The sequence below is a fragment of the Capricornis sumatraensis genome, chromosome 4 (assembly GCF_032405125.1).
Source record: "Capricornis sumatraensis isolate serow.1 chromosome 4, serow.2, whole genome shotgun sequence".
Lineage (NCBI taxonomy): Eukaryota > Metazoa > Chordata > Mammalia > Artiodactyla > Bovidae > Capricornis > Capricornis sumatraensis.
The window spans coordinates 6,630,786-6,656,682 of NC_091072.1; the positions used below are offsets into that span (position 1 = coordinate 6,630,786).

Here is a 25,897-nt window from a genome sequence, read left to right on the forward strand (position 1 = left end):
AAAAGGAGAGCAGCTCAAGTGAACACCTCCCAAGAGGGTTCTCGTGTGCTCTGCCTGCATTCTCTGGGAAAACCACCAGGGTCCACTCAGATCCTCCCGAGGGCGGGGAAGGCCCTGCCTCGCAGTGGGTCCCTGAGAATGCTTCCAGCATCACACACACAGTCTGGGATATGGGGAAAGCTCAATAAAACGAAGAGTTAAATCAATGAGTGAATAAAAAGCTGGTTTCCAAGGCAGGACATCTACCCTTCGCCAGGTATTTAAAGAATATGAACTATTAGGAAAAACAAAACCAAAAAATACAAACAAAAGTGAGGCTGGTGTAACTGAGTAGTAACCTAACTTGAGAAACGAAGTCACAGCGTGCGCCCACATGCATCCACCCCGTCTCGAGTCCGCAGTGTCTGCTTCCCAGGGGATGTGTAGAGGCCACGGGCGCTGCGTCTGCCCCCTTGACAGCACGGCCCTCTGGGGTGAGGTCTCAACCTTGCCCCCAGAATAGGGGGCATCATTCAAATACACATAGCAAGACTACTTTACAAAGCGGGAAATGACAAGGTGTAAAGATCAAAACGCCTTTACCTGAGACAATTTTGTCGTGGTGGCAGGCAGCAGCGGGCGACTGAACTTCTTCTGAGACCCAATGGCAGCTGGAAACGGCGGTGCCGAAAACACAGCTGCGACACAGTTAATCTTGCTTATCCATCCCTGCATTTCCTCCGGGCTCCTAGGAGACAGGTATATTTACGTGGGGGTATTTCCACACCTGCATGTATGACATCCTGCCCATTTCTCACCACTGATCTAAAATGACATATAAAATCATTCACTCTTCTTGGGACGAATTAATCCCTGGCAAAGCTTCACTGGAGAGGAACATTTTCAACAGCACTCGCCATGGCAACAAAAGGCCCTGGAACCCATGATCATCAGGGAGTGAGACTGTGACTACCACCCAAGGATATAGGGGAAACAAAGCACACTCACTCCACAGCAAGTGTTCATTAAACCCCCTGCTTTCTAGTTGATGCGGATCCTCGGCTAGTCAGAAATTAATTTAAAAATTAACTCATCTCTTCTAATCACATAGTTTGATTTTAAAATGTAACTGAGGGATAAACTGATAGAGGGAATATAAAGAGGTATATACACCCACTTTGGAAAGTAATTTGGACAGTTCTTTTTTTTTTTACAAAATTAACTATAAATTTATCAGCAATTCTACTCCTAGGTATATATTTACTCAAGGGAAATAAGGACATATGGGCCCTAAGAGATTTGTATGTGCATATTCACAGAAGCATTATTTATAAGCGTCAAAAAGGAGAAACACTCTTGCCCATCGACTGGTGAAGGAACGGACACAGTGAAGTCTGTATCCTAACAGAGCATCACACCCAGCAGCAGAGGCGTGGAGAGCCGAGACAGGCCTCAGTCTGGACGACCCCAGACCTTTATGCAGAACAACAGGAAAGCCCACATACTCTCCGCCTGCAGGAATATGGGAAATCCAGGAAAGGGCAGACAAAGAGGAGACCAGTGGTGTCCGGGCTAGGGGTGAGAACGGCACAGGGGCTCAGCCTCTGCAGGGTGATGGGAGTGTTCTAAAGCTGGACAGAGTTGCACGATTCTGCAAACTTACTAAACGTCACTGTGAACTTTGAGTATGTGAGGTGCACCTCAATAGGACACAAAAATATCCTCCTGAGAGGACGTGGCAATCTCCTGAGGTCAGTGTCACGCTGCGAACTTGCACGCCATGTTGGCAGAGCCCGGCACAGCCAATGCTTGTGAACTCGTAAACGAATGGAAGAAACAGATCCAAACTAGGTGAGATACCCGCCGGCTACACAGTCAGTACAAAGCTGGACAAAAAGTCAGCCCATCTAAAAGTCCCCTTCTGCGCGATTCCCCTGACAGCAATCACGCTGAGCTGACCGCACACCAGGGGTCTCCCCCACCGTGCCCCACACACACTGGACTATCTCTTTCACTGGACTCAATTCTTCATCAGTTATATTTGGAGTAATCAGATCTCCCAAGTTATCATATCCGGCACTTTCAGACATTTAAAAACAATAATGCTGGGGAACAGAATAATTTGAAGGACTTTTATGACTAATAGCCGTAATTATGCATCTGGCTGTGGTTCCCTTGGGTGTTAACTGTCTTACTCCCACACTGAAAATATCCTATGTAGCTTGGGTTTCCTTACAACTTCCTCCTCACCGGATGTCAGCAGTTTTACACCTTTGCAAGCTCAGCATCCACAGATCGCCAGAGAACCTGTTCTTGTTCTCATTCCCCTTTCTCATCTTCCACTGTTTTCATCAACAAGCGCGCAGACACCCGTGTTTACTATCTTGACATCAAATGTCATGCCAGCGCCAAATGCGCTCACCTGGCAGGGCTGGGTTGAGAGTGGTTCTGAAGTCAAGCTCAGGCTGTAAAAGGCACGCCGTGAATAATTAACAGTGCCTGCCACGGACACCGATGCAACGTGTGTGACTAAACTGCCTGTTCTAGAGGCTCAGTTCCAAAAATCCCGAGTTTCTCACTTCATAAATCCAGAATTCTCCACCTGGAGTGTTCCATCCCTCATCTGAAGGCTGTCACGGACTTCTTATTACACAGGCAGTCCAGCCTGCTTCCGTGCCCACAGTATGATTTTATCTTCTCCTTCTAGTTTGATCACAGACTCTTAGAGCTCAGATGCAGAGAGGAGAGAGAAGGAAATGAAATCCACACTGACTGCACAGCCTCTGTGTGCCAGGCACTGTGTTGAGGCTCTTTGCATACCTGATCTCCTTCACTTCTCACCAGAACCCTGTGACAGGTGCACCAGGGACAAGCTGTGGTTCACAGAGGTTAAGCTGTGGCCGTGACAAAGACTCAGGCAACGGTCAGTTATCTGAGTCCCGGCCTGCTGCACTCACTGCGTGACGGGGCTTGCACTAAAACCCTGGTTTCCGTTATGAGGATGTTACATCCAGAGTTGGTAAGGGGCTGACAGAGGGTCACAGGGTGACTCCACGGAAACAGAAAGCGTGCCCCAGGGTTTCCATTTCTCAGTCTAGTTTCCTGAGATTGTTGTCTCTCTATTGTAGCCGGTTAATGACTTTGACTCAGCAAGTGTGCACTCTAGATCCCGATTCTCTTTCTTGGTGTAAAGTGGTGCTCTGCAAACTAAAAACCCAAACCAACCCAACCAATGAAACCTACTGGGCTTGAAAAAGCAAGACCCTCCAATCAGCCGTCTTCAGCTTGAGCACGTTGGGCTTCTTCTCGTAGTCGGTGGCCTGGGACGCCAGCGCGTGGTGCACGCTCACGGCGTTTTTCAGGTCCTCCTCCGACAGGGCCTTCTCTGGCTTATATTCGTCCTGTAGGCAGATACGAAGAAAGCAAAGACATGTTCAGACTTCATCTTCTCTTCTCTTTATAAAACCTATTAACTGCAAGAAAAAGTTTTGAAAATCCTTGAAGGTGCATGAAAAAGCTGAAGCGAATGGCGGGTAAAAACAACTCCATGCTACTTCATTAATGTCACCAAACATTCTGTTCTTTGAAAAGTATTAAAAGTAATCTGAATTAAAAAAAAAAAAAAAAGAAAAGTATTCTCAGAATGAGAAAATGTACATTTACCAAAGGCTCACTTTTGCAAAAGCTGATATATAATAATTAAAGAGCTAAGGAAGGTCAAAGATAAAATATCTATCATACACGTTTTACAGTGATTTGAAATGAAGCGAAGTCTCATAAGGCAATCTGGTTTAGGAAACAGATGGACACCCATCAGCAGAAGTGAACTGATGGTGAAAACCGGGCCACTGTGTCTGCTCTAAAGACTCCACACTTTCCTGCTACTTTCTTTTGAGGCTAATAATATGAAGAAAAAAATGAACAGTAAAATGAAATAATCTCTCCAGATGTACTCTGAAAGAATAGAGGAAAAATCAGCTTAACCTTAAGTCAGGAGAAAGATTAGTTCTATTGTCATAAATTTGAAAAATGAGTAAAATTATATTAAACAGGAAGGTGCAATGGATAGATGCAATTTTATCTTTGAGCATGATCCAGACACAATTCATAGAATTTACAAAGGTTCTTTTGTATAGCTTCCACCTAAACATAACTGGGAAAAAAGCACAACTAGTAGAAAAATGTGATATTTATTGTACTATTATTATTATATCTAGTCATTTCCGTGGGTCCATAAGAATAAAAAAGACCTGAAAACCAGTCTAAGTATAGCAAACATTACAAACTGTTATAGGAGATATTTTTTACTATTAAGTTCTTCTTTCCTCTTCCCATATTTTATAATATCATATATAACGCTATAAGCTTGCACTTCTATAAAGAACACATACTCCTTCTAATTAGTAGCAAAAGCCTTTTAGTAGTAAAAGGAAGATATAGTATATTCTATTATCAGTTTCATTTTACAAGTTTTCAAAAAAATAATTATACTCTCCCATATCTCTTCCTCCCTTCCCCGCGGCCCCAGCACAAACCACGCTTTTCAGGGGTACTCTTGCCATCAGTTCAAAGTGAGTCAGAAAGAAACAGCAGCTGCTGATCTCAGTAAGGGTGTTGACGCCAAGGTGGGGAAACCTAAGACACTCAGTACATACCAACAGCAACATAAAAATCACACAGTTTATAATACTAAATGGTAAAATGACTACTCTAAGATTGCTGCAACTCTATTAAGCCTTGGCAATTAAGAACTGACATCAACAGTAATTGCAGCCAGAGCCAACGGTCACGGCTTTCCCGTCCACAGTGACCTCTCTGCTCCATTCTGCCAAGCGTCCCCTATTCTCTTCAGTACACCTGTCCCACCCCAGGGGAGGTTAAGCGCACAGGTAGGTGCCTGGAGCCGGACCCATCTCTTCCTCATTTCCATGATCTTAGATTAATTAATTCACTCATTAAGTTCATTTTCTTTGAGAAGGAGTGATATCTTCTTCATAGAGCTGTAGGATGAAATTCCATGAGATCCTATTTTTTAAACTTTAAATAATGTTCAAAGAGGAGAGTAAGCACTTAGATGTTACTTGATATAGTTTCTAATAATAATTTTTAGTAGCATATAGCTTGAACCTATATTTCATAAGGACAAACTTGTGAGTATCAAACTTTCTGCTTACATATACTGTAAACACACATTCGTAACCACCTTTACCGTCTTTCCTCCTTACACAGAGGAATCGTGCTTAGGGTTGATCCTGTACTCCAGATCCACCTCCACCAACCCCTCCTAGGATCTTATTTCCCTGGTTATTATCTTTCCACTATATTTTAGATCCTTGTTTGTCTATGGGCTCAGGGTCTCTCTCATATTTGTAAGACCATAGTCCCTCCTGAGTATCACTTCCTCCTCTAGCCGTCACCTATCTTCTTCCTTTATATACAACTAGTCAGGGGCCCATATGAACTATTTTTATACATTAATTTCCAGTTTACCCTTTAACCCACTGGAGCCTGGAGTCCGTTTCTACCCTTCACTGAATCTGCTTTAGCAAAGGTCAGAAATGACCTCCCGACTGCAAAGTTTCACAGATTCTTTCGTTTTCATCTCACAGCAACCAAGGGAGTCAGCAATTCTCTGGAAATTCTCCACGGCTCCCCGTCCCACTTCTCTCCGGCGCCTCTTCTCCGCTCTGACCGCGGCTCCGGCACCTCCTCGTCCGGCCGTACACCAGGCTTCAGTTCAGCTGTTGGCCTTTGTCCCTTCTCGTCCCGGAGGTGCCCCCTGGAATGACCACGACTGCCCGTGACCCTGGAATGTCGCGTGGCGGGGGGAGCTGAAAATCCACCCGAGACTTATCGTCTGCCCCCCGTTTATGCAGCTCCTTCCCATCCTCCGCTCCGCTGTGTCCACGGTTCCACATTAGCGAATTCAGTCTCCCGTGAGTCACGCCGTACGCAGTGCTCACGGCTGAAAACTCCGCCAACAATTGAACCTGTGCAGCTCAAACTTGCGGTGTTCAGGGGTAAACTCTCCTCTCAGCAGTGTAGGTCCTATCTACGTCACAGTGCCTGACGTCCTGCTGCGGATGGATAGGGAGAGAAAGGCCGACCCTTAGCCATTAGCACTGGGTGACCTGGACCTTTGGAGCAACTATACTTATCCCTGGGGCATAGTCTCTCTGACCTCATTCTTCAAGCTTAAAACCAAGCTTAAAGGATGATGTTCCTGGAACACTCTAAAAGTGCTAAGAGTTTTAAGATGAACATTTATTACAGCTCTAAGGAGAAGCGGACAGTAATTATCAACTTGGGAGACCTGCACCATGGTTTCTGAAGAGGACTCTCTTCTCAGGCAGTTTCCTAAACCCTAAGGTTTCTGATACTGGAAGGAAAATACTACACAGGACAGAAATGGAAGATACAATCTATTTAACTAGGATGACACCAAAGTCTAGGAATTTTAAGTCCAACATGGGCTTCTGCTCTTTTAGTTAATAGTAATATCATTTTATCATTTTTTTTTTAAAAGGGCAAAATACAAACAAAACACATTTGGGATTCTGAATTCCTACTAGAAAATGTAGCTCCAAGTCCATACAAAATGAAAACTCAGGATAGACTGGAGAAGTTAGAGCTGACAACTGAATAAAAGGAAGAAACTTTATTCTGCAGAGCTCGTTCTGACATCTTTATTTTTCACTGCTTAAAGTTGAAGATGGTGTCTAATGACGGTACTGGGAAAGAAGAAATAAGGGGTAAATTATCGTAATCAAACCATTTCAAACCTAAGACTCTTGGCTATGCAAACTAAATGAGAAAAGAGAGCAAGATAAATTCAATCAAGAAATTTTCTATGAAAAAATAAAATGCTCTATGACACCTAATAATTACTAGCTATTTTCTCAAACAAATGAAGGGTGAAAATGATGCCTAAAAACACATTACTACTCCTCTGGGTTCACTGCAATCTACGTCTTTTATCCAGGACGACTCACTGGAGCTCTCTACCACCTAATGAGCACCAAGCATGTGATTTCACAATGCTGTTTATTTAAAATGCACTTAAAGCATGAAATGAAAAGCTTTCTCCTTTTTCTTAAGAAGCTTGTTAATTAAATGTCATGTGAAGTTGGATCATAACACACTAACGCAAAGATTATCTACATATGTACAGACAATAGGTTGGCGGCAAGTCTGAAAATCTGTACCCTCAGGTGAGAATAAAGTCCAGCTTGGAAAGTGACCAAACGTCACCTGATATTCACCAATGTCAATTTAAAAATGCTCAGATTCCAGTTTACAGAGTACAAAGCACAAGCGCTCTACCTCATTAAAACAATTTAAAATAAAGTTGAAATAGTCTTGATTTCCACGGAGAGAACATAGCTGTGAGAGAAGTGAAGACGTTCTTGAGACCCTATGAGGATTTAATAAAAACGTCCGTAGTTAAACTGGACCCTAAGCTGTGTATTAACTCTTGATTTTTAAAAAGGCATTGAAAACATTTTTCATAATTTGATGATTATCTTTTTAAAAAATTCTGTGTATTTCTGGTTAGATGTCATTCTAAAAATTATTCAGTTTCATTTTTTTTTTTTTTAACCAGAGAGCACACTGTGTTCCCACAAATCTGGGAGGAAGGCATAACGGGAAATCAGGTGAAGGCATGCTTTAGCCCATCACTCAAATAATCAGATATCTGAAAGTCACTTCTTCATAGAATGTTAAGACTGAAAGGAGCTTCAAGGATCATTTCAACTAATTTTCTCATGTTAGATAAGCGATTTTAAAGTCAGGAAAATGTCTTCTATTTCTGTAAGGAGAATTAGGAAATAAGCAACTTAAACTGAAAGGATTATATTCATTCATATTAGCTTGTCTGGTCACAGCGGACACTGTGCCGTCTCCACATTGTGCGGATGAAGACACATGGGCCCTAGCAGCAGACTGGGCCTGTTTGCACGGACACGAGAAGGGGGACACTCACAGGCCTGGTGGGACTGGAAGCACTTGGGATGCTTTCTCAGTCAGGCCTCTGACTTCAGGGACACACAGGACATTTCTAGGACAAATCTGGTGAGTGAACCAGCAAGTGAGGATCCATCTTTTAATGATCACACAACTGAACCGGAAGAGAAAGCAGACAGTTAACCACAAGTCGCCCTTTGGAAGGGCTTCCTAAGAGGCTCAGAGGTTAAGAATCTGCCTGCAATGCAGGAGAGGCAGTTTCGATCCCTGGGTCAGGAAGATTCTCTGGAGGAAATAATGGCAACACACTCTGGTATTCTTGCCTGGGAAATCCCTTGGACAGAAGAGCATGGTGGGCTATAGTCCATGGGGTCACAAAAGAGTTGGACAAGACTTGGCGGCTAAACAACAATAGCCCCTTGAAAAAGCATATAGGATTCTGTGACTCAGTATCTGAAGAAACTTAAAAGGTCTTAACATTTTTAAAAAGAAGAAACATCTCAGCACCTTCCTTGCTCCTTGAAAGTGAAAGTTGCTCAGTCACGTCTGACTCTGTGACCCCATGGACTATACAGTCCATGGAATTCTCCTGGCCAGAATACTGGAGTGGGTAGCCTTTCCCCTCTCCAGGGGATCTTCCCAACCCAGGGATCAAACCCAGGTCTCCGCATTCCAGGCAGATTCTTTACCAGCTGAGCCACCAGGGAAACCCAAGAATACTGGAGTGGATAGCCTATCCCTTCTCCAGAGGATCTTCCTGACCTAGGGATTGAACTGGGGTCTCCTGCATTGCAGGCAGATTCTTTACCAGCTGAGCTACCAGGGAAGCTCATCCTTACTCCTTGAATATTTCTAACTAACACAGTGACCAGGGTTTCCTCTGGGTTCCTGCGAAAGGCTGACTTGGCACTGTCTGCGACTGTGTGCTGTGTGCCCATCATCACCCACCCACTACCCCTCAGTGCAGAGCCCTGGAAAGCAACTTAGTGTTGAATACGTGTTTCCTACTATGACTTTCACATGACTGGTGTGGGTATAATATTTACTGCAAGGAAGGGAGGGAGAAGGGGAGGGAGACAGGGAGAGAAAGGCACTGCCTAGGCCCCCAGGGAGCAAACAGGAGGAGAGGTTTGCGTTCTGGACACGTCTCACACTCGAGTGGCTTGGAAAAGGATAAACTAGTTTCTGTTTGCCAGACCCTCTGAACGTGTTTTTAAACAAACCTTCAGAGCACAGCCTGTGTCCTGAACTCCAGATACCATGTGTTTTCAGTTGCAATGCCTTTTCATGAACTGATAGTCCTAAAAAATTCTGCTTATGTTTGAAATATGCCTTATGTAATGGTCACATTGCTCTGCTGAAATGGGTCATTCATCTGACTTATAACTAACAACAGATATGGTCATGTAACACCTCAGAACCCAGTGAACTTTTGTTTCATGCACTTTCCACTGTTTCAGAGAATGAGAGAGGGGTCCATATGGCCCCTTCAGGGTGTGAGAGGGCACAGAACCAGCAGTTTCACCAAATAAATAAATAAATAAAAGTGCCCTGAGCACACAGGAAAGCTTTTTGCTCTTGGGGTCCCAGTCAGGTCGGCCAGCTCCCGGCACCTGGCATCAGTCAGAGGGCCTGGTCTTCAGGGCCTCCTTCTGCCTGGCCCAGGCCCACTCCGCACTTGCCACCTGTACTTCAGACACTGCAGGAAACAACTCCCTTCGCTTACATGCAGTGGGAACTCATCTCTCTGTCAAGATATGCAAGGAAACAATGGAAGACTGCATCAAGAACAGAGGGTTCCCAGTGAACCAAGACAGGAAACTCAATTCTTAGTTAACCAACATGTTTTTCTTTTTACATTTGAAAGACATGCCAAAGGCAAATATATTCTGGTCTGAATACCTGTTTTCTAGACTCTAGAGATAAAAGACATTAGAATATTCTCTAGGGACTTTCCTGGTGGTCCAGTGGTTAACAATCTGCCTTGCAATAAAAAAGACATACAGGTTCAGTTCTCGGCTGGGGAACTAAGGTCCCACGTGTCACAGAGCAACTAAGTCCATGAACCACAGATACTAAGTCCAGGCACTGACAACAGAATCCAAGCACTGCAACAAAAGATCCCCCACGAGGCAACGAAGACCCCCGGGCCACAGTCAAGCCCCGACGCAGCCAGATAGACACTACTGTTTTTAAAAAAGAACATGCTCCAGAGCCTGGTGTAGAGGCTATCATAGTCCGCTAATTCAGAGCCACGCACTCAGCAGCCACCCACACCCCTCTCCCTTAACCATTCCATCAATCACCTGACAGTTTATTTTAAGGATAACATAATTCACTTTTGCCACAACCAGACCTGTCACAAAAATACCATCATAAAGCTTACCAAAAAAGACTTGCAAGAAAAGGACAGACCCAGTGGGGTCAGACACAAAGCCCTGACTGAAACCCATAGAGATCTTCTGAAGCTGTGTGACAGCAAAGACGCATCTCAGCATTTGATCGGCAGATGACTCACTCCTGGATAACAAAACGGGAGAAAGCTGATACCTGTATGTGGACAAGTGATGGAATTTCCCCACCAAGAATTTAATCGCTTTATCATTAATCCACAGCAATTTCAAAATTTCAAAGCATATATAAACTGTTATATTAAAATGACATTAGACTCCTCTGCTGCGAACACTTCATATTCCAATAAAAATAAATAGCGCTCTATCAGGTAATACATTTCTCAAGCCCGGTCTCAGAGGCACTGCAAGTACCATAACCAAACAGGGACAGGAGTGCATTTCTGCTCAGCTGGAAAACAGACAAAACCACTTGCTTCACCACAGACGCTGCACTGTGCTCTGCCGAAGAGAAGTTCTAGAAACCGCAGTCCGTTACTCACACAGCGTTTCCCCTCTTCACCCGATGTCTTCTCCAGTTCACCCATACACTTGGCTTTTATTGTGCTACTTTCCGTTCATTGCATAACACCTCTATCACTGTAAGCCCAAGCTCTTTTGGGGGGTAGACACCAAGTCGGTTTCTCGTTCCTCCCAATATGACGTTTTGTAAATGGTTCTGATGTCACTACTGCAATTTTCTGTGGATTTCCTTTTTGCTTGAAAGTCAGAGGCAAACACGGTGAAGTAGGGGGAGGGGAGGGGCCAGAATGGGAAGGAGGTGGTCATGCGGCTGGCAGGTGGCGTACAAGCTGGAGAAACAAGACAAGGGCTCAGGACCATGTCAGGAACTGTCCAGGGGAGAGAAAGAAAGAAATGGATCTGTTTCACTTGCGAGAGAACAGACACTGGGGATCCAGGATTTGTAGGTCACGGGAAAGGGGGTGTCGCGGGGGCACGGAGGGGCAATCAGGGAAGAACCTCCTAAAAGCAGCTGTTTGCAGGCTCTCTGCCCGTGTCCTCACTCACCCCCTCCGGCTTCCAAGCCTGCCACTCCACTGGAGCTGCCTTGTCAATAACTTCCTTGTTGCTGGATTCCAGAGTGACTTTCCGATCCCCACCTTAGGCTACCCCTTTCCAGCCCAGAGTGCGGCTCCAGGCCCTGAGGTCTGGGCAGCCCTCCCCGCCCCCCCCATCTCTCTTTCTTCCTGCCGCCCCCCACTGTCCCCCGGGGCCAGCACACAGCCCGGCCCCTCTCACGGTCCCTCCCTTCCAGGCACACATGAAAGGTCTGTGTCCCACTGTTCTGCCTGCTTTATAAGCTCTGAGCGACATCACCTCTCTTGTGTATTTTTTTTGGAGGACTCTCCAGACCCCCTCCGGCCCCTGATCTGCATATCCATCTCTGTGTCAGACCGCTGATTTCAGCACCAGGAACTGAAGTGCCCAGGCAGTGTGCTTCCCCCCTTCCCGCGACTCCTACCATAGTTCAAGCTACTCTGGTCTCTATGACTCCGACACCGCCCCCAACCCACACCCCATCTTAGAGCCAGACTGATCGTTCTAAAATACACATCTGATTGTGTCATGCCCCATTAAAAATCCCTGGATACTCCCACACTGCTCCAGGAGAAAAGCTCAGCTCCCAAGCACGGCCTTCTGGAGCACCTGCAACTCCCTGGACGCGCCGTGGTCTCTGACATCTGGGCATCCGTACACGTTCCTCCCTGCCTGAATCCTTCATGCGACTAACCTCTGTGTGTCTTTTCAGGGGAGGTCTAGACATCACTTCCTTCGTGAATCCTTCCATGATCATCTCTGTTCTTCCTGAGGCTCAGTGAACTGTCCTTCCATGGCACATTGCCTTCTTGGTAGCACATATTGAATGGCACTGAAGTGGCTTTTTTTTTTTTTGCCCATTCTTACTTCTTTTATTCACTTTTTGGGATTTTTTTTAAATTGGAGGATAAGTGCTTTACAATATTGTGATGGTTTCTGCCGTACATCAACCTGAATCAGCCACAGGTAAACACAGGTCCCCTCCCTTCTGAACCCTTTCTGCCTCCCAGTCTACCCCACCCCTGTAGTTGTCACAGAGTACCAGGTTGAGCTCCCTATGTCAGACAGCAAATTTCCACTCACTATCTGTTTACATATGGTAATATATATGTTTCTATGCCATTCTCTTTGTAGCACTTTTTACAATAGCTAGGACATGGAAGCAACCTAGATGTCCCATTGACAGAAGCATGGCTACAGAAACTGTGGTAAATATACACAATGGAATATCACTCAGCTATAAAAAAGAACGCACTTGAGTCAGCCCTAATGAGGTGGATGAACCTAGAGCCTATTATAGTGAAATAAGTCAGAAAGACAAAGACAAATACCATACATTAACGCATATATATGGAATTTAGAAAGATGATCGTGATGACCTTATCTGCAGGACAGAGGTGGAGACGCAGACATAGAGAACAGACTTTTGGACGCAGTGTGGGAAGGGGAGGGTGGGACGAATTGAGAGAAGAGCATGAAATGGCTCTTTATTTGTTGACCTTTTTAGACAGAGCGTAAGCTCCTCTAGAGGCTTATTTGCTCTCAGGCATGCGTGCAGTGCACAGCGTTCTCGAAAACTACGGCAGTCCGGACCTGAAGATGCGCGCGCTACCGGTTTCCTTCCTGTGAGGGTCGGAGTCAGGCTGACAGTTTGTCAACCTAAGCTCAGCTGATAATAGACGCTTGGCTTTTAAGTGCCGATCTGGGAATCATGAAATGCTTGAAATGCTGACAATTCTATGATTGTTCATGTTTCCTGGTAACAAAAAGGAAGACTATCTGAAAGTGGGTCTGAATTAGAAAATCTTAAAAGGTTAGTTACACGAAGTATGGAAGGTAATAGAGATAGCCTCACATTCCAACAGAGGAGAGGTGGCGAGTGCCATGAGGGACAGAGGAGGATCATGGTCCTGATCAGAGCAGGAAGCTGCCTTCAGAAAGAAGCTCCTGCATACTTGCTGAGTGTTAGCCAAAAGTTAGGGGTTCTCTAATGCTCAAGTGGTAAGGAATCGGCCTGCCAATGCAGGAAACGTAGGTTTGATCCCTGGTTGGGGAAGATCCCCTGGAGGACGAAATGGCAACCCACTCCAGTATTCTTGCCTGGGGAATCCCATGGACGGAGGAGTCTCATGTGCTACGGTCCATGAAGTCGCAAACAGTCAGACATATCTTAGCAACTAAACGATAAAAGGAAGCCAGAAGTTAGTGGAATCTGGTTGATATGGTAAAGGGTAACAAAAAGTTCTCCAAAATCACTTATTTAAAATTCTAGTAGTTAAAAAAGACATACAATAGAGCTATGTGTTTATGTAAGAATTGCTTGCTGTTCAGTCGCCAAGTTGTGTCCGACTCTTTGTAACTCCATGGACTGCAGCGCGCCAGGCCTCCCTGTCCCCTACCATCTCTCAGAGTTTGCCCAAGTTCATGTCCATCGAGTCGGAGATGCCATCCAACCCTCTCATCCTCTGTCACCCTCTTCTCCTTCTGTCTTCAGTCTTCCCCAGCATCAGTCTCTTCCAATGAGTCAGCTTATACAAGAGGAGTCTAATGGAAAAAACATTAGCATGGTTCCAACCACCCTTCAGAAGCCTGAGGAGGCAAACCAACCTCTGAGCCTCAGCTTCTTAATTTAAAAAATGGAGACAATATCCTCCTATAAAGTTGTAGGGCTCAAATATAAAAAGTACCCCCAAAACTACATCATACTAACAAACCCATGTTATTTCTGGCTGAATGGTCATTACAGTAAGTGGGCTCAATAAGCCTGCCAGTCCCTTCCTGCCTCAATGAGGTGGGATGCTCTGATTTGGGATGACTGTTCCCTTAGATATTATATCCAAAGCAATGCCCTGTAAAGATGTGTGTGTGTGTGTGTGTGTGTGTCTTTGTGTGTTCAGGGGGCATGCAACAGAGAGAGTTGTAAGCAAACAGGCAGGGATATGCACCTTAGAGGCATGAGATCTTCGTCAAGTCTTCGGTTTCCTAAGGAGTCACTGAAAACCTTCGTGAGCCTGTTTGTGCTGGGACGGGAGGAGGGGAAGCCTTGCTGAGTGGGGGTGGAGAGGCTCGGAGCATCTGCCTGGCGTAGGCTCAGCCGTGCCTGGCTTTCCTTCTGGTGACTGTGGGGTTTTTTTTGGGGGGTGGTGGTGGTGGTGGTGATTTTTACTACTATTCTCACTCTTAATGAGGAAATACTAATCGGGTAAAAATCATTAGGTTTTTTTTTTTTTTTTTTTTTTAACATATTTATTTATTTATTTTTGGCTATGTAGTTGCAGCACGTGGGATCTTTCATTGCAGCTGTCCCCCAGTATGTGGGATCTTAGTTTTCTGACCAGAGATTGAACCCGCCTCCCCTGCCTTGGGACGCAGATTCTTAACCACTGGACCATCAGGGAGGTCCCTAAGCTATTTCTTAGCTGAGCAATCTTGAAAAGTTTTAAGTAACTGATGAGCAATCGATACTGGAATGGGACCCCAAGCCGCCCGCCCTGCAGTGGCAGAGGCGATGTGTGTGTGTGAGGTGTGTACGTGCTCAGAGTGAAAGCAGGGTGGGCTTCGATGTCTTCGGGAGACTTATTTGACTCCTTTAGTTAGGGGAGCAGAAGCCCTGCTTCCTTCGTCTCACAATGCTGCCCCCCTCTTTTAGGAGCCAAGGTCTGGCAGCCGTGGTGGGCGGGGGCCGAGGTGCAGCAGCTGCCCACCTAGAGAACACGGGAGGAACCTCTGGACGGGAAGCTCTGATGCTGAGAATCTGATCTGGGCAAGCAAGGCGTGGAAAATGAGGATGGCGGTAGAATGTGTGTGCTGGTGAGACCCTGGAGAACACGCTCTGTCTGATTATTTTCTCCCCACCCGCCAGGCATGGCCCCGACCCTGACCCAGGCTGAGCGAGACTCTGCCATGCTGAACCAAACCAGTCTGGGGCTGGAGGAAAATATGCCTTTTTTTCATAATCTTTCATCCAGATTACAGAGAAGCAGCTACAGGAGGTAAGGAGAGGAAGGGGTGAGCTGTCTTCTCAGCTGTACTTGAATCCCAGGTTACATGGAAGAGCACCATGCCTCCTGGGAGCACAGTCACCCAGCGGGTCCTGCGAGGGGGACTAGCTGGCACACAGCGGGGCACTGTCTGGATCCTTTGGGGGCCTGGGTGTTGGGGAGGGCAGCACATAGCTCACCCTCAAAGGGCATGGCATTCTCCTGGGGGAGAAAACTGCTTCTTTGGTAAAACAGACAGTTCACAAACTGAACCATGACACCATTTCTTTCACCTTCATGATTCACTAGCTACTTGAAACATAACTTTTCATTATATTTCTACTCCTGGCTACCCTCTTGTCCAGCCTGTGAGACAAATGTCCAAAGCTGTTTTGGGACCACCCTACTGGTCCAGTGGTTAAGACTCTGCCTTCCAATGCAGGGGCTGGAGGTATGATTCCTGGTGGGCGAGCTAAGATCCTACATGCCTTGAGGCCAAAGAACCGAAACATAAAGCAGGAGAAATACTGAAACAAATTCAATAAAGACTTTAAAAATGGTCCATGTTTAAAAAGTCATCTTAAAAAAGCTGTTTTTGCCCTTCTCGGACCACGCCAAGTCTCCCCAAACTATTATTCCCCTTCCACTGGTTAAAAATGTGCCCCTGCCCCCCACCCCCCCCACTTCCTTTTTCTTTAACCTTGCCTGCCTGGCAAATGCCTGATCATCACTGAGGTATGGTGGGTTCAAGGTGTGTTAACTCCTCAGGGAGGCACTCTCTGACCTTTGCAAGCGTGATCAGGGGCCTTATTTGGTGAGACTCTGCATTCCTCTCTTAGTTTATACACTGTTCGAAGGTGAAGGTTCAATTTCGCCATTCCTTGTCTTGCTCTGTGGGTTCTGTGTGGCAGAGACTGTATCTTCGTCATCGCTGGAAGTGCAGCATTTAGCAGAGTACCAAGCTCTAAACGGCTGTGTGAAGACATAACCCCCAAACTGTGCAAACCCCCGATTACCCTGTGATCATGTGACTTTCTTTCTGTGCAGCATCTGCCACCCCATGCTAGCAGGTCAGGCCTCCAGCAAGGTTCAGGATTAGCCAGCAACGGGATGAGAGGAGCCCCTTGTCAGACACACGCGGTACCAGTGTGGAGCCTCCAATACAGTGTACCCTCTGGAGGTAATTTGAAGAGGGAGAGGTCTAGGAGCTGGCGCACGCTGATGCTGGCAGGCAGCTGAGTGTCCTGCGGGTTCCCCCTGGGGCAGTGGACAGCAGACAGCTCCCTGTTAACCTTACAGTGCTTGGCATTTCCACATGTAGAGGCCCACTGGGTCTTCACATTGGCATAGCCTCTTTTTTTTTTTTTTTTTTAATCTTACAAGTTAGGAAGAAACTAATAAAACACCAGAGCAGATATATCCATCCAAGAACATAGCCTACTATGATGACGCTTCCACAGGTTGATGAGTGGAACCATTACCATTAGGCTAGGCTCTAGGATCTGTGCAAAGTTCTGGGAACAGATATTAGATCACTGCTATGATGAGACTTTAAACACTTGTCACATTTTTTCAGCCCCTCCTTTTCTTTCAAAGAGCACTCACAACAACAAGAAGGGAGTTCGGCCTGGATACAGGATAGGGTGCCCTTTCTCACGTTACTTTCCGTCTGAGCACAGAGTGCAGCCTGAGAGGAGACCACAACGCGACCCGCACGCTCCTGAACGAACGCATCATTGCCTCTGGGTCCCCTTTTCCACTTTACGAGAGGAACCTCACCCAGTTTTCCCTAAGTGCCCATCTGCCACACTCCAGAGGCACCATCAATATGGAGGTGCAACCTACTTCTGTAGCTTTAATCCAACTGATGTTGACACTTCCGAATTCACAAAGTCAGTTCCTTGTCAACATATAGCCCTTTCTCTTTGATGTCTGGACGAGTCAAACAATTCAATTCCCTTATTCGAGGGAGAGGACAACGAGAAAGGCAGAGCTGTTGACTTGGAAACAGCCTCTCTCTGTGCATCACCTCTGTCAAAGGCTGAATGCAAGAATGTTTTCCTCTCTTCCCAGGCTCACCCTGGGATGGAGTGGGTGGAAATCCTGTGACTAGGTATTCAATGAAATGATTTTGCCAAAGACAACTCGGCCCCTCATAGAGGTTTTAGAGAAAATGACAAAGTAAGCCAAGAGAATAGGATTGATGCTGGGGAAACAGCTGTGATATGTGAAATTTAATTTCAAAGGGCCATTCCCTGCAGAGACAAATCTAGCTGAAAGGACCAGTGTGGGCCCAGCATGTATGCACATGGTGGTTTGGCAAAGGCCAAAGCAGTTGACTTATAAATTAGAAGCCGTGCTGGGTCCATAGGGAAATGAAGACAAAGATATCCGGCCCCCTAAGAACATGAATAATCACCTAACATCAGAGTCTCCATTCCTCCAGCTGTTTGATCCCGCCAAGTAATGGGTACCTTTTAGAAGGATGTCCCAGATTACTTTCTTTACAATCTTTGGGTTTCAGCTGTCTCCATACCTATCTTTGCAAGGGAACTTAACCACGAAAAGAGCTCTAGTCCAAGGTGAAGTATCCCATAGTCTAATATTCCTCAGCTAACCTATCCCAAAAGGAAGAAAACAAAAGATTTTGTTAATATTAGACATAGTTCTCAATCTAGACATTGGATAAAAGTGCCCATAGAAGAGAATTGTAACAGTGCTCCTTACAAAGCTGCTCTGGTGGTATGTAAAATGTTGATATAGGACAGTCAAGGTCCTTTTAAATATTGATCTGGGTGACTCCTAAGAAAGAGTGGTCTGAAAAAAGAATAATGCTTTCAATTTTATTATATAGGTCATTATGATAACATTTTGAAATGTTTAAAATGAAAATAAATCACATATGTCCCCCCCAACACTTCTGTTTCCATCCCAAGCAGGTTATTATCTCAACAGTGCAAATGTGGATGCCCTCTCATAGGCTGCCGCCCAACTCAGTATTGCCGACATGATTTCAAGTGTATTTTCTTCCCCAGTGAAACACAAGTGTGGAAAGGCAGCTTTGGAGTGTGGCAAGTGTGTAAGGGCATGTGTTTGTGCACTGAAAATAAAAAGCCTAAAACAAATGAGGCCTTTATGTTTAAATATCCAAATGCTAATAATTACTGCAGTGAGGAAAGGCTGTGTTGGGACAGATATTGTCAGAAATTACTTTGAGAGAGGAAGCTGTTCAGTAGTCCTTGAAGTTAATTTAGCAATAGGTTTCAATAATCTCAAACAGTTCCCACTTGTCCCTGTGACCAATGATACTTCCAAGAATCTATTTTTAAGAAATAAACAGAGATGTGCACAGTACATCTTTATAACTGTAAAAAGCTGAAATGAGGGTATGTTTGAAAATAGGAAAAATTAAATTATGATAAACCTATTTAATGGAAAATACTGTAAGCAATTGCAAATGAATGTTTTTGCAAATTCTGTAAAGAGGAAAACATAAAACCATTTGACTTTCAATTTCATAGTCATCAGATACTAGACTGACCAAAAAATAGGCTTCTGAAGAACTTTTAATTTTAAAATGTTTCTGTTAATAAGTAGAGTAAAAGAAAAAGTAAATCATTGTCCAAGGATTGTCAACATGTCCAGTCATTTGGATATTACCCAATCATTGTCCAGGCCCAATGAAAGGAACAAAATAAATCTCCAGAAACTGACTGTAAAAAAGAAAGGTATATAATGTATCTGATAAAAAATTAAAAATAACCATCATAAAGAGTCTCAATTGGCTCAAGAAAATGATGCATGAACAAAATGAGAATATCAACAAAGAAAATATTTAAAAATCTAAAACAGAAAATTTCAGCCTAAAGCATACGATGACACACTGAAAAATTCACGGGAATCATTCATCAGCAGACTTCCACACAGAAGAAAGAATCAGTAAATGAAGACAGAAAGACTGGAATTAGGCAGTCAGAGGAACAAATGGGAAAAAAATCATAAAAGAGTAAAAGCAGCCTAAGAGATTTACAGGACACTATCAGCCAGACAAAATACCTATTAGCAGAGTCCCCGAAGGGGGAGAGGAAAACTAACCAGCAGAGAGCATCCTGAAAGAAACAGTGGTCAAACGCTCAGCAAATCGGATGGACATCCAGATCCCAGGAGTCCAACAGTCTCAAGCTAAGACACCCTCACCCACAGATCTGCACAAAGACACACTGCCATCGAACTGTCAAGGAGAAAGTGAGGACAGAGTTTTCAAATCAGCAAGAAAAGAGAGACTTGTCATATTCAAGGGAAGTTCTCAAGAGGGTCGTAGGGCTGCTCAGCAGACACCCTGCAGACAAGCAGAGGCGAGGAGGAGGACAGACTCAGAAAGCTGGTGGGTGGAGACGGAAGGCCTGTAAACCAAGAACACGGTGCCCAGCAAACGACTCCTTTAAAAGGGAGAGACAGACGGAGAATTTCCCAGGTGAGCAAAATCTGAGGGATGCGTCACTGCTAGATCTGACTTACAGAAAGTGTAACGAAGACAAAAGACTGAAGTGAAAGGAAACGAAGCAGCAGCACTGGAAATATAAGCAAAGAAGATAAAACATAAATCTCACTGGTAAAGGTAAACACAGACACAGACTGGATAATGAAATACGGTAGGAGCAGTGAGCAAGTCACATCTAACTGTAGCACGAACGCTACAATAGGAAAGTATAAGAGCAACTGTAAATACAAAACCTGCTAGTAGATACACAATATAAAAAGAAATACACTCTCACACCAAGATAAATTATGTGTGAGGACGGAAAAGAAAAGTGTAGAGTTCCTATATGTGATTAAAGTTAAGTTGTTATCAGCTTATAAAGGATGACTTAGAACTATAACCTGTGCTACATAAGACTCATGGTAACCACAAAGACACTACCAATGGATGACACACGAAAGAAGGTGAGAAAGCAATCAAGTTATGCTTTTATAAAATATCAACAAAACACAAAGGGAGAGAATAACAAAGGAAAACTGTCTAAAAAGCTATGAAAGAGAAAACAATTTACAAAATGCTAATAGTAAGTACTTCTGCATCAATAATTACTTTAACTGTAAATGAACTAAATTCCCTAATCAATACAGAGTCTCTGAATGGATTAAAAGAAGAAAAAAAGATCCAACTGTTTGCTGTCTGTAACACTCACTTTACGCTTAAAGGTACTTATAGGCTGAAAATTAAGAAATGGAAAAGGATATTCATGCACAATGTAACCAAAAGACAGCCATACATTAGAGACAAAACTGCAAAAAAGACAAAGAAGTTTATTATATAATGATAAAAGGATCAAATCACCAGGAAGCTGTAATAATTAAAAGTACATATACACCTAATACCAGCACACACAAATATATGAAGCGTATACGGGCAGAACTGAAGGGAGAAAATGATAGCAATACGATAATATTGGGGAATTTCTCAATAGTAGGCAGAAAATCCAAACATAAGATGAACAAGGACACAAAGAATAAAATAAACACTGTAGACAAAAGGGACCTCAAAGACATATGAAGAACAAAGCATCCAAGAGCAGCAGAATACAAGTTCTTTCAAAGTGCACACAGCACATTCTCCTGAACAGATTACAAGTTAGCTTATAAAACAAGCCTCAACAAATTTAAGACACCTGACATCATACCAAGTGTGTTCTAATCACAGCAGGATGACACTAGAAATTAATAGTTGAAAGAAAACAGCACAATTACAAGTATGTGGAAATTAAACAATATATTCTTGAATAATCAATGGGTCAAAAAAGAAATCATAAGAGAAATCAGAAAATATCTTGAGACAAAGGTAAATGAAAACACAACGTAACAAAATTTATGAGATTATAGTACAAGCAACTTCATAGATTAAAAAAACAAACAACCTAAATTTACATGTCAAGAAGTTTAAAAAAAGAACAAACTAAGCCCAAATTAGTAGAAGGAAGGAAACATTAAGATTAGCACAAAAAATCAGGCCACCCAGGTCCCATAGCCAGCCACCCTGAGATCCAGCCCCACCACCAGCAGGCTGATGTTACTAACCCCTAGGACCACCTCCGAGCCCTCCAGCCAGCTGCACTGGGGACTGGCCACACAAACCAGCAGTTAGGCAGCCACCACAGAAGGCAGGGCTGGCAGCCAACCAGGCCAGGGGTAGCCCTGCCTTCCAGTCCGCCCACAGTACCCGACTCTGCGACTAAAGAAGGGCCCAACAGCTCACAGAGCGGGTACCCCTAGAGCACACAGCTCTCATGACGAGAGGAGTATGCTGCTGAGCCCCAAAGAACATCTCCTAAATAAGGCCCTTCTCTAAGATTAAGAAGTGTAACCAACCTACCTAAACACATCAAGAAGCATCATAATTAAAACGGCAAGGATGAAAGATACAGGGAGATTCTTAAAATCAGAGAGAGACAAGCTACCAGTTATGTATCAAGGAACTCCCATAAGACTATCAGCTGATTTTACATCAGAAACTTTGCAGGCCAGAAGGAAGTGGCATGAGATAATTAAAGTAATGGAAGGGGAGAAAGAGAACACCCTACAACCAAGGATATTTTAGGGCATCATTTAGATTTGAAGGAGAGAGAAAGACTTTTACAGACAAACAAAGTTAAACAGTTCATCACCACTTAACTGGCTTTAAATCTCAGACAGATTTTTAAAGTGAAAAAGAAAACCTGAGTTTCATAGGAAACTTATGAAAGGAAAATTCTCATTGGTAAAAGCAAACAGATAGCAAAGGCAGTAGACCAAGCAGTTAAAAAACTAGCAGGAATGCTAAAAGAAAAGGCGGTAAAATCATCTACACCCACAGGAAGTAGTTGAGGGAGTCACGCACGAAAAGATGTGGAATGATGTCTAAAACATTAAACGTGGTGAGAGGTGACTAAAACTGCAGGTCTGTTGGAATATATTCAAACTTGAGTGATCACTAATTTAAAACAAACATACACACACACACAAACGCAAATGTACATGTTTTATATGACCATGGTAACTGCAAGGCAGAAATCTGTAACAGATATATGCACACAAAAAAGAAATGACTCTAAGCATAACACAAAAGTAGTCATCAAATCACAAGGGAAGAAAGCAAAAGAAGAAAAAGGAACAAAAAAGAACGACAAAAGATCTCTGAAGCAATAGTCTCTGATAAGGAGTTAATACCCTAAATATACAAAGATTCCATATAACCCAACATCAGAACAAAATAAAACAACAAACTGACTGAATTATGAGCAAAGGTTTAAAAAGACATTTTCTAAAGAAGATATACAGATGGCCAACAGATGGATGAAAAGACGCTCAGCATCACTAATCATCAAGGAAATGCAAATCAAGATCACAATGAGATATTACCTCATACCTGTCAGAATGGCTGTAATCCAAAAGACAACGAATATGTGTTGGCAAGCGTGTGGAGATGGGAATCCTTGGGCACTGCTAGTGGGAATGTAAACTGGTGCAGCCTCTATGAAAAACAGTACAGACATTCCTCAAAATTTAAAAATTAGAATGATCATAAGATCCAGCAATTCTATCTCTGGATAATTTTCTGAAGAAAACAAAAAGTCTATTTCAAAATGATTCATGCCCGTCTAGATTCACTGTAGCATTATTTACAATAGCCAAGATATGAAAGCAGCCTACATGTGCGCTGACAGATGAAGGTGGCATGCCTAACAACATGCATGACAGAATATTACCAAGCAGTAGAAAAGAATGGAATCTTGCCATTTGTGGCAATATGCATGGACCTAGAGGCTATTATGCTAACTGAAATATTTAAGACAAATGATTTCACTTGCATGTACAATCTAAAAAACAAAACCAACATCACAAAGCAGAAAGAGAGTCACAGCTGCAGACGGCAAACCAGTGGTTGCCAGAGGGACAAAGGGTGGAGGGGAGATTAAGAGGGTAACACCTTGTTACCGAATAAACGAGTCACGAAGATCAAACGTACAGCAAGGGGAATACAGTCAATAAAACATGATAACTTTACAGGGTGACAGAAACTAGACTTATTGTGGCGCTCATTCTGTAATATACAGAAAGTATCAACTCACTCTATTGAACACTAGAAACTAACATAGTGCTGTAGGTCAACTATATTTAAATAAAACAAACAAACAAAAGAAAAACAGTAAGTGGGAGAACTGCAAAAAAAAAAAAAAAATCAGGACAGCAACCAATATTTGTCAAAGTTGCTCAGAGCCCTTTCTATAAAACATTGGTGCCAAATACGATGACACAGATACCATCATTAGGGAGTTTACATAGCTTCACTGTAGCCCTTGTTACCAAGGGGACTTTATACACATAAAGGATTCATTGCAACATAACATTAAAAAAATAATCAACATCTTGCACCACAGAATCAAATTATGAAGACATAATAAGCTGGGATACTGATCATTAAGCTAATTTTTACTAAAAATTTCAAGTTTGGCATAAAGTAGAACTATATTTTTAAAACATGCATTTGAGATAACTTGTCTTAAAAACAAAAACCTATCTTTTTGTGTTAAAATAAAAACATTAAATAGTGGTAATTTTTATTGATTTACAAATAATGTCTTAGATGTGAAAACACTAATTTTAGTATCATACTTCAAGTGTGTCCATCTTAATGAAATTGTCTTAAAAACATTTTTGTAGAAAAAGAGTAAATCTTCAAAATACCAGCAGCTAAATAAAATTCATTTCCCTCAAAAAAGAGATTATTACAGAAATAAATGAAATAGAGACTAGAAAACAAAAGAGGGGGAAAAAAATCAATGAAATTAAGAGGGTTTTTTTTTCATAATAACAATAAAAATGACAATCCTTTAAAATAAGAAATGAAAAATGAGACATTACAACTAGCATCAGAGAAGCAAAAACATAAGAAACAACTATGAACAATTACATACCAACAAACTGGACAATCTAGAAGAAATGGATAAATCCCTGGAAACACATGATTTGCCAAAACTGAATCATGAATAAATAAAAATCGGAGTGGAACTAAAACAAGCATGTAGATTTAATCAGTAATCAAAAACCTGCCAACAAAGAAAAGTTTAGGACCATTCAGCTTCACAATAAATTCTATCCAACTTTTAAAATGGGACCAATTTAAATTAAAACCAATCTTCTTCAAATTCTTCAAAAAACATTTAAGCAGAGAAAAACTTCTAAAATCATTTCATGAGGCCAGCATTAGCGTGATATAGAAACCAGAAAAAGATACTACAAGAAAAGAAAACTAGAATTCAATATCCCTAATGAATATAAATTCAAAAATTCTCAACAAAATATCAGCAAACCAAATCCAACATCATATTATGAGAGGCATACATCATGACCAAGTGGGATTTACCTCTGGAATGCAAGGATGCTCCAACTTATGAAAATCAATCAGTGTGATAAATCACACTGACATAATAAATGTTCAAATCTCATGATCATCTCCATAGATACAGAAAAAGCATTTAATAAAAATTCAACAACCTTTCACATGGTAAAAAACATTCAACAAACTAGGATTAAAAATAAATTACTTCACTATGATAAAGACCATATATAAAAAGTCCACAGCTAACATCATATTTGAAATGGCAAAAAACTGAAGGCTTTTCCTCTAATAAAAGAAAAAGGCAAAAATGCCCACTCTTGGCACTTCTATTTAATACAGCCACCACCATCAGAGAAGAAAAAAACTTAAAGGCATCCAAATTGGAAAGGAAAAAGTAAAATTATCTTTGTTTACAGATTCCATGACTTTAAATACAGAAAACTCCAAAGATTCTACAAAAGAACTGTTAGAAATAAATGAATTCAATGAAGTTGTAGGATACAAAAAACAACTGTACTTCTGTAAACTAACAATGAACAATGTAAAAAGGAAGTTAAGAAAACAATTCCATTTATAACAGCATCAAAAACAATAAAATACTTTAGGAATAAACATAATGAAGGAAGTGAAAAACTTAGAGAATAAAAGATACAAAACATTGTTGAGAGAATATAAAGACAAAAATAAATGGAAAGACATCCCATGTTCATGGATTGGAAGACTGAATATTGTCAAAATGCCTATACTATCCAAAGTCATCTACAGATTCAATGCAATCCTTATCAAAATCCCAATGGTAGTTTTTGAAGAAACTGCAAAATTTACATTAACATTGATATGGAGCTATAAAGATCCTAAATACTCAGTCTTGAGAAAGAACAACAAATTTAGAATCCTCATACTCCCTGACTTCAAAACGTATTACAAAGCTATAATAATAAAAACTTACAGTAGTGGTATAAAGACATACATGTAGGCCACTGTAACAGAATAGAGAGTCCAGAAACAGTGCCATCAACTGATCTTCCAAAGGGTCCCAAAAGCACACCAAGGAGAAAAGAGAGTCTATTCAACAAACAGTCCCAGGAAAACTGGGTATCCATGTGAAAAAGAATGCAAGTTCATCCTTAACATACACCACACACAAC

The 25,897-nt window shown here is 42.6% G+C and overlaps 1 protein-coding gene across 4 annotated transcripts in view; it reads right to left on the reverse strand.

The window, feature by feature from the left end:
• Positions 1-25,897, reverse strand: part of PSD3 (pleckstrin and Sec7 domain containing 3) — a 314,418-nt gene that overhangs the window by 33,175 nt on the left and 255,346 nt on the right. For all 4 annotated transcript variants that reach the window (XM_068972089.1, XM_068972088.1, XM_068972087.1 and 1 more), the window contains 2 exons: positions 3,223-3,380; positions 583-727 (listed from right to left, as the gene is read on the reverse strand). In XM_068972089.1, the coding sequence (XP_068828190.1) occupies positions 583-727; positions 3,223-3,380 (303 nt within the window). The remainder of the gene's footprint in view (positions 1-582; positions 728-3,222; positions 3,381-25,897) is intronic.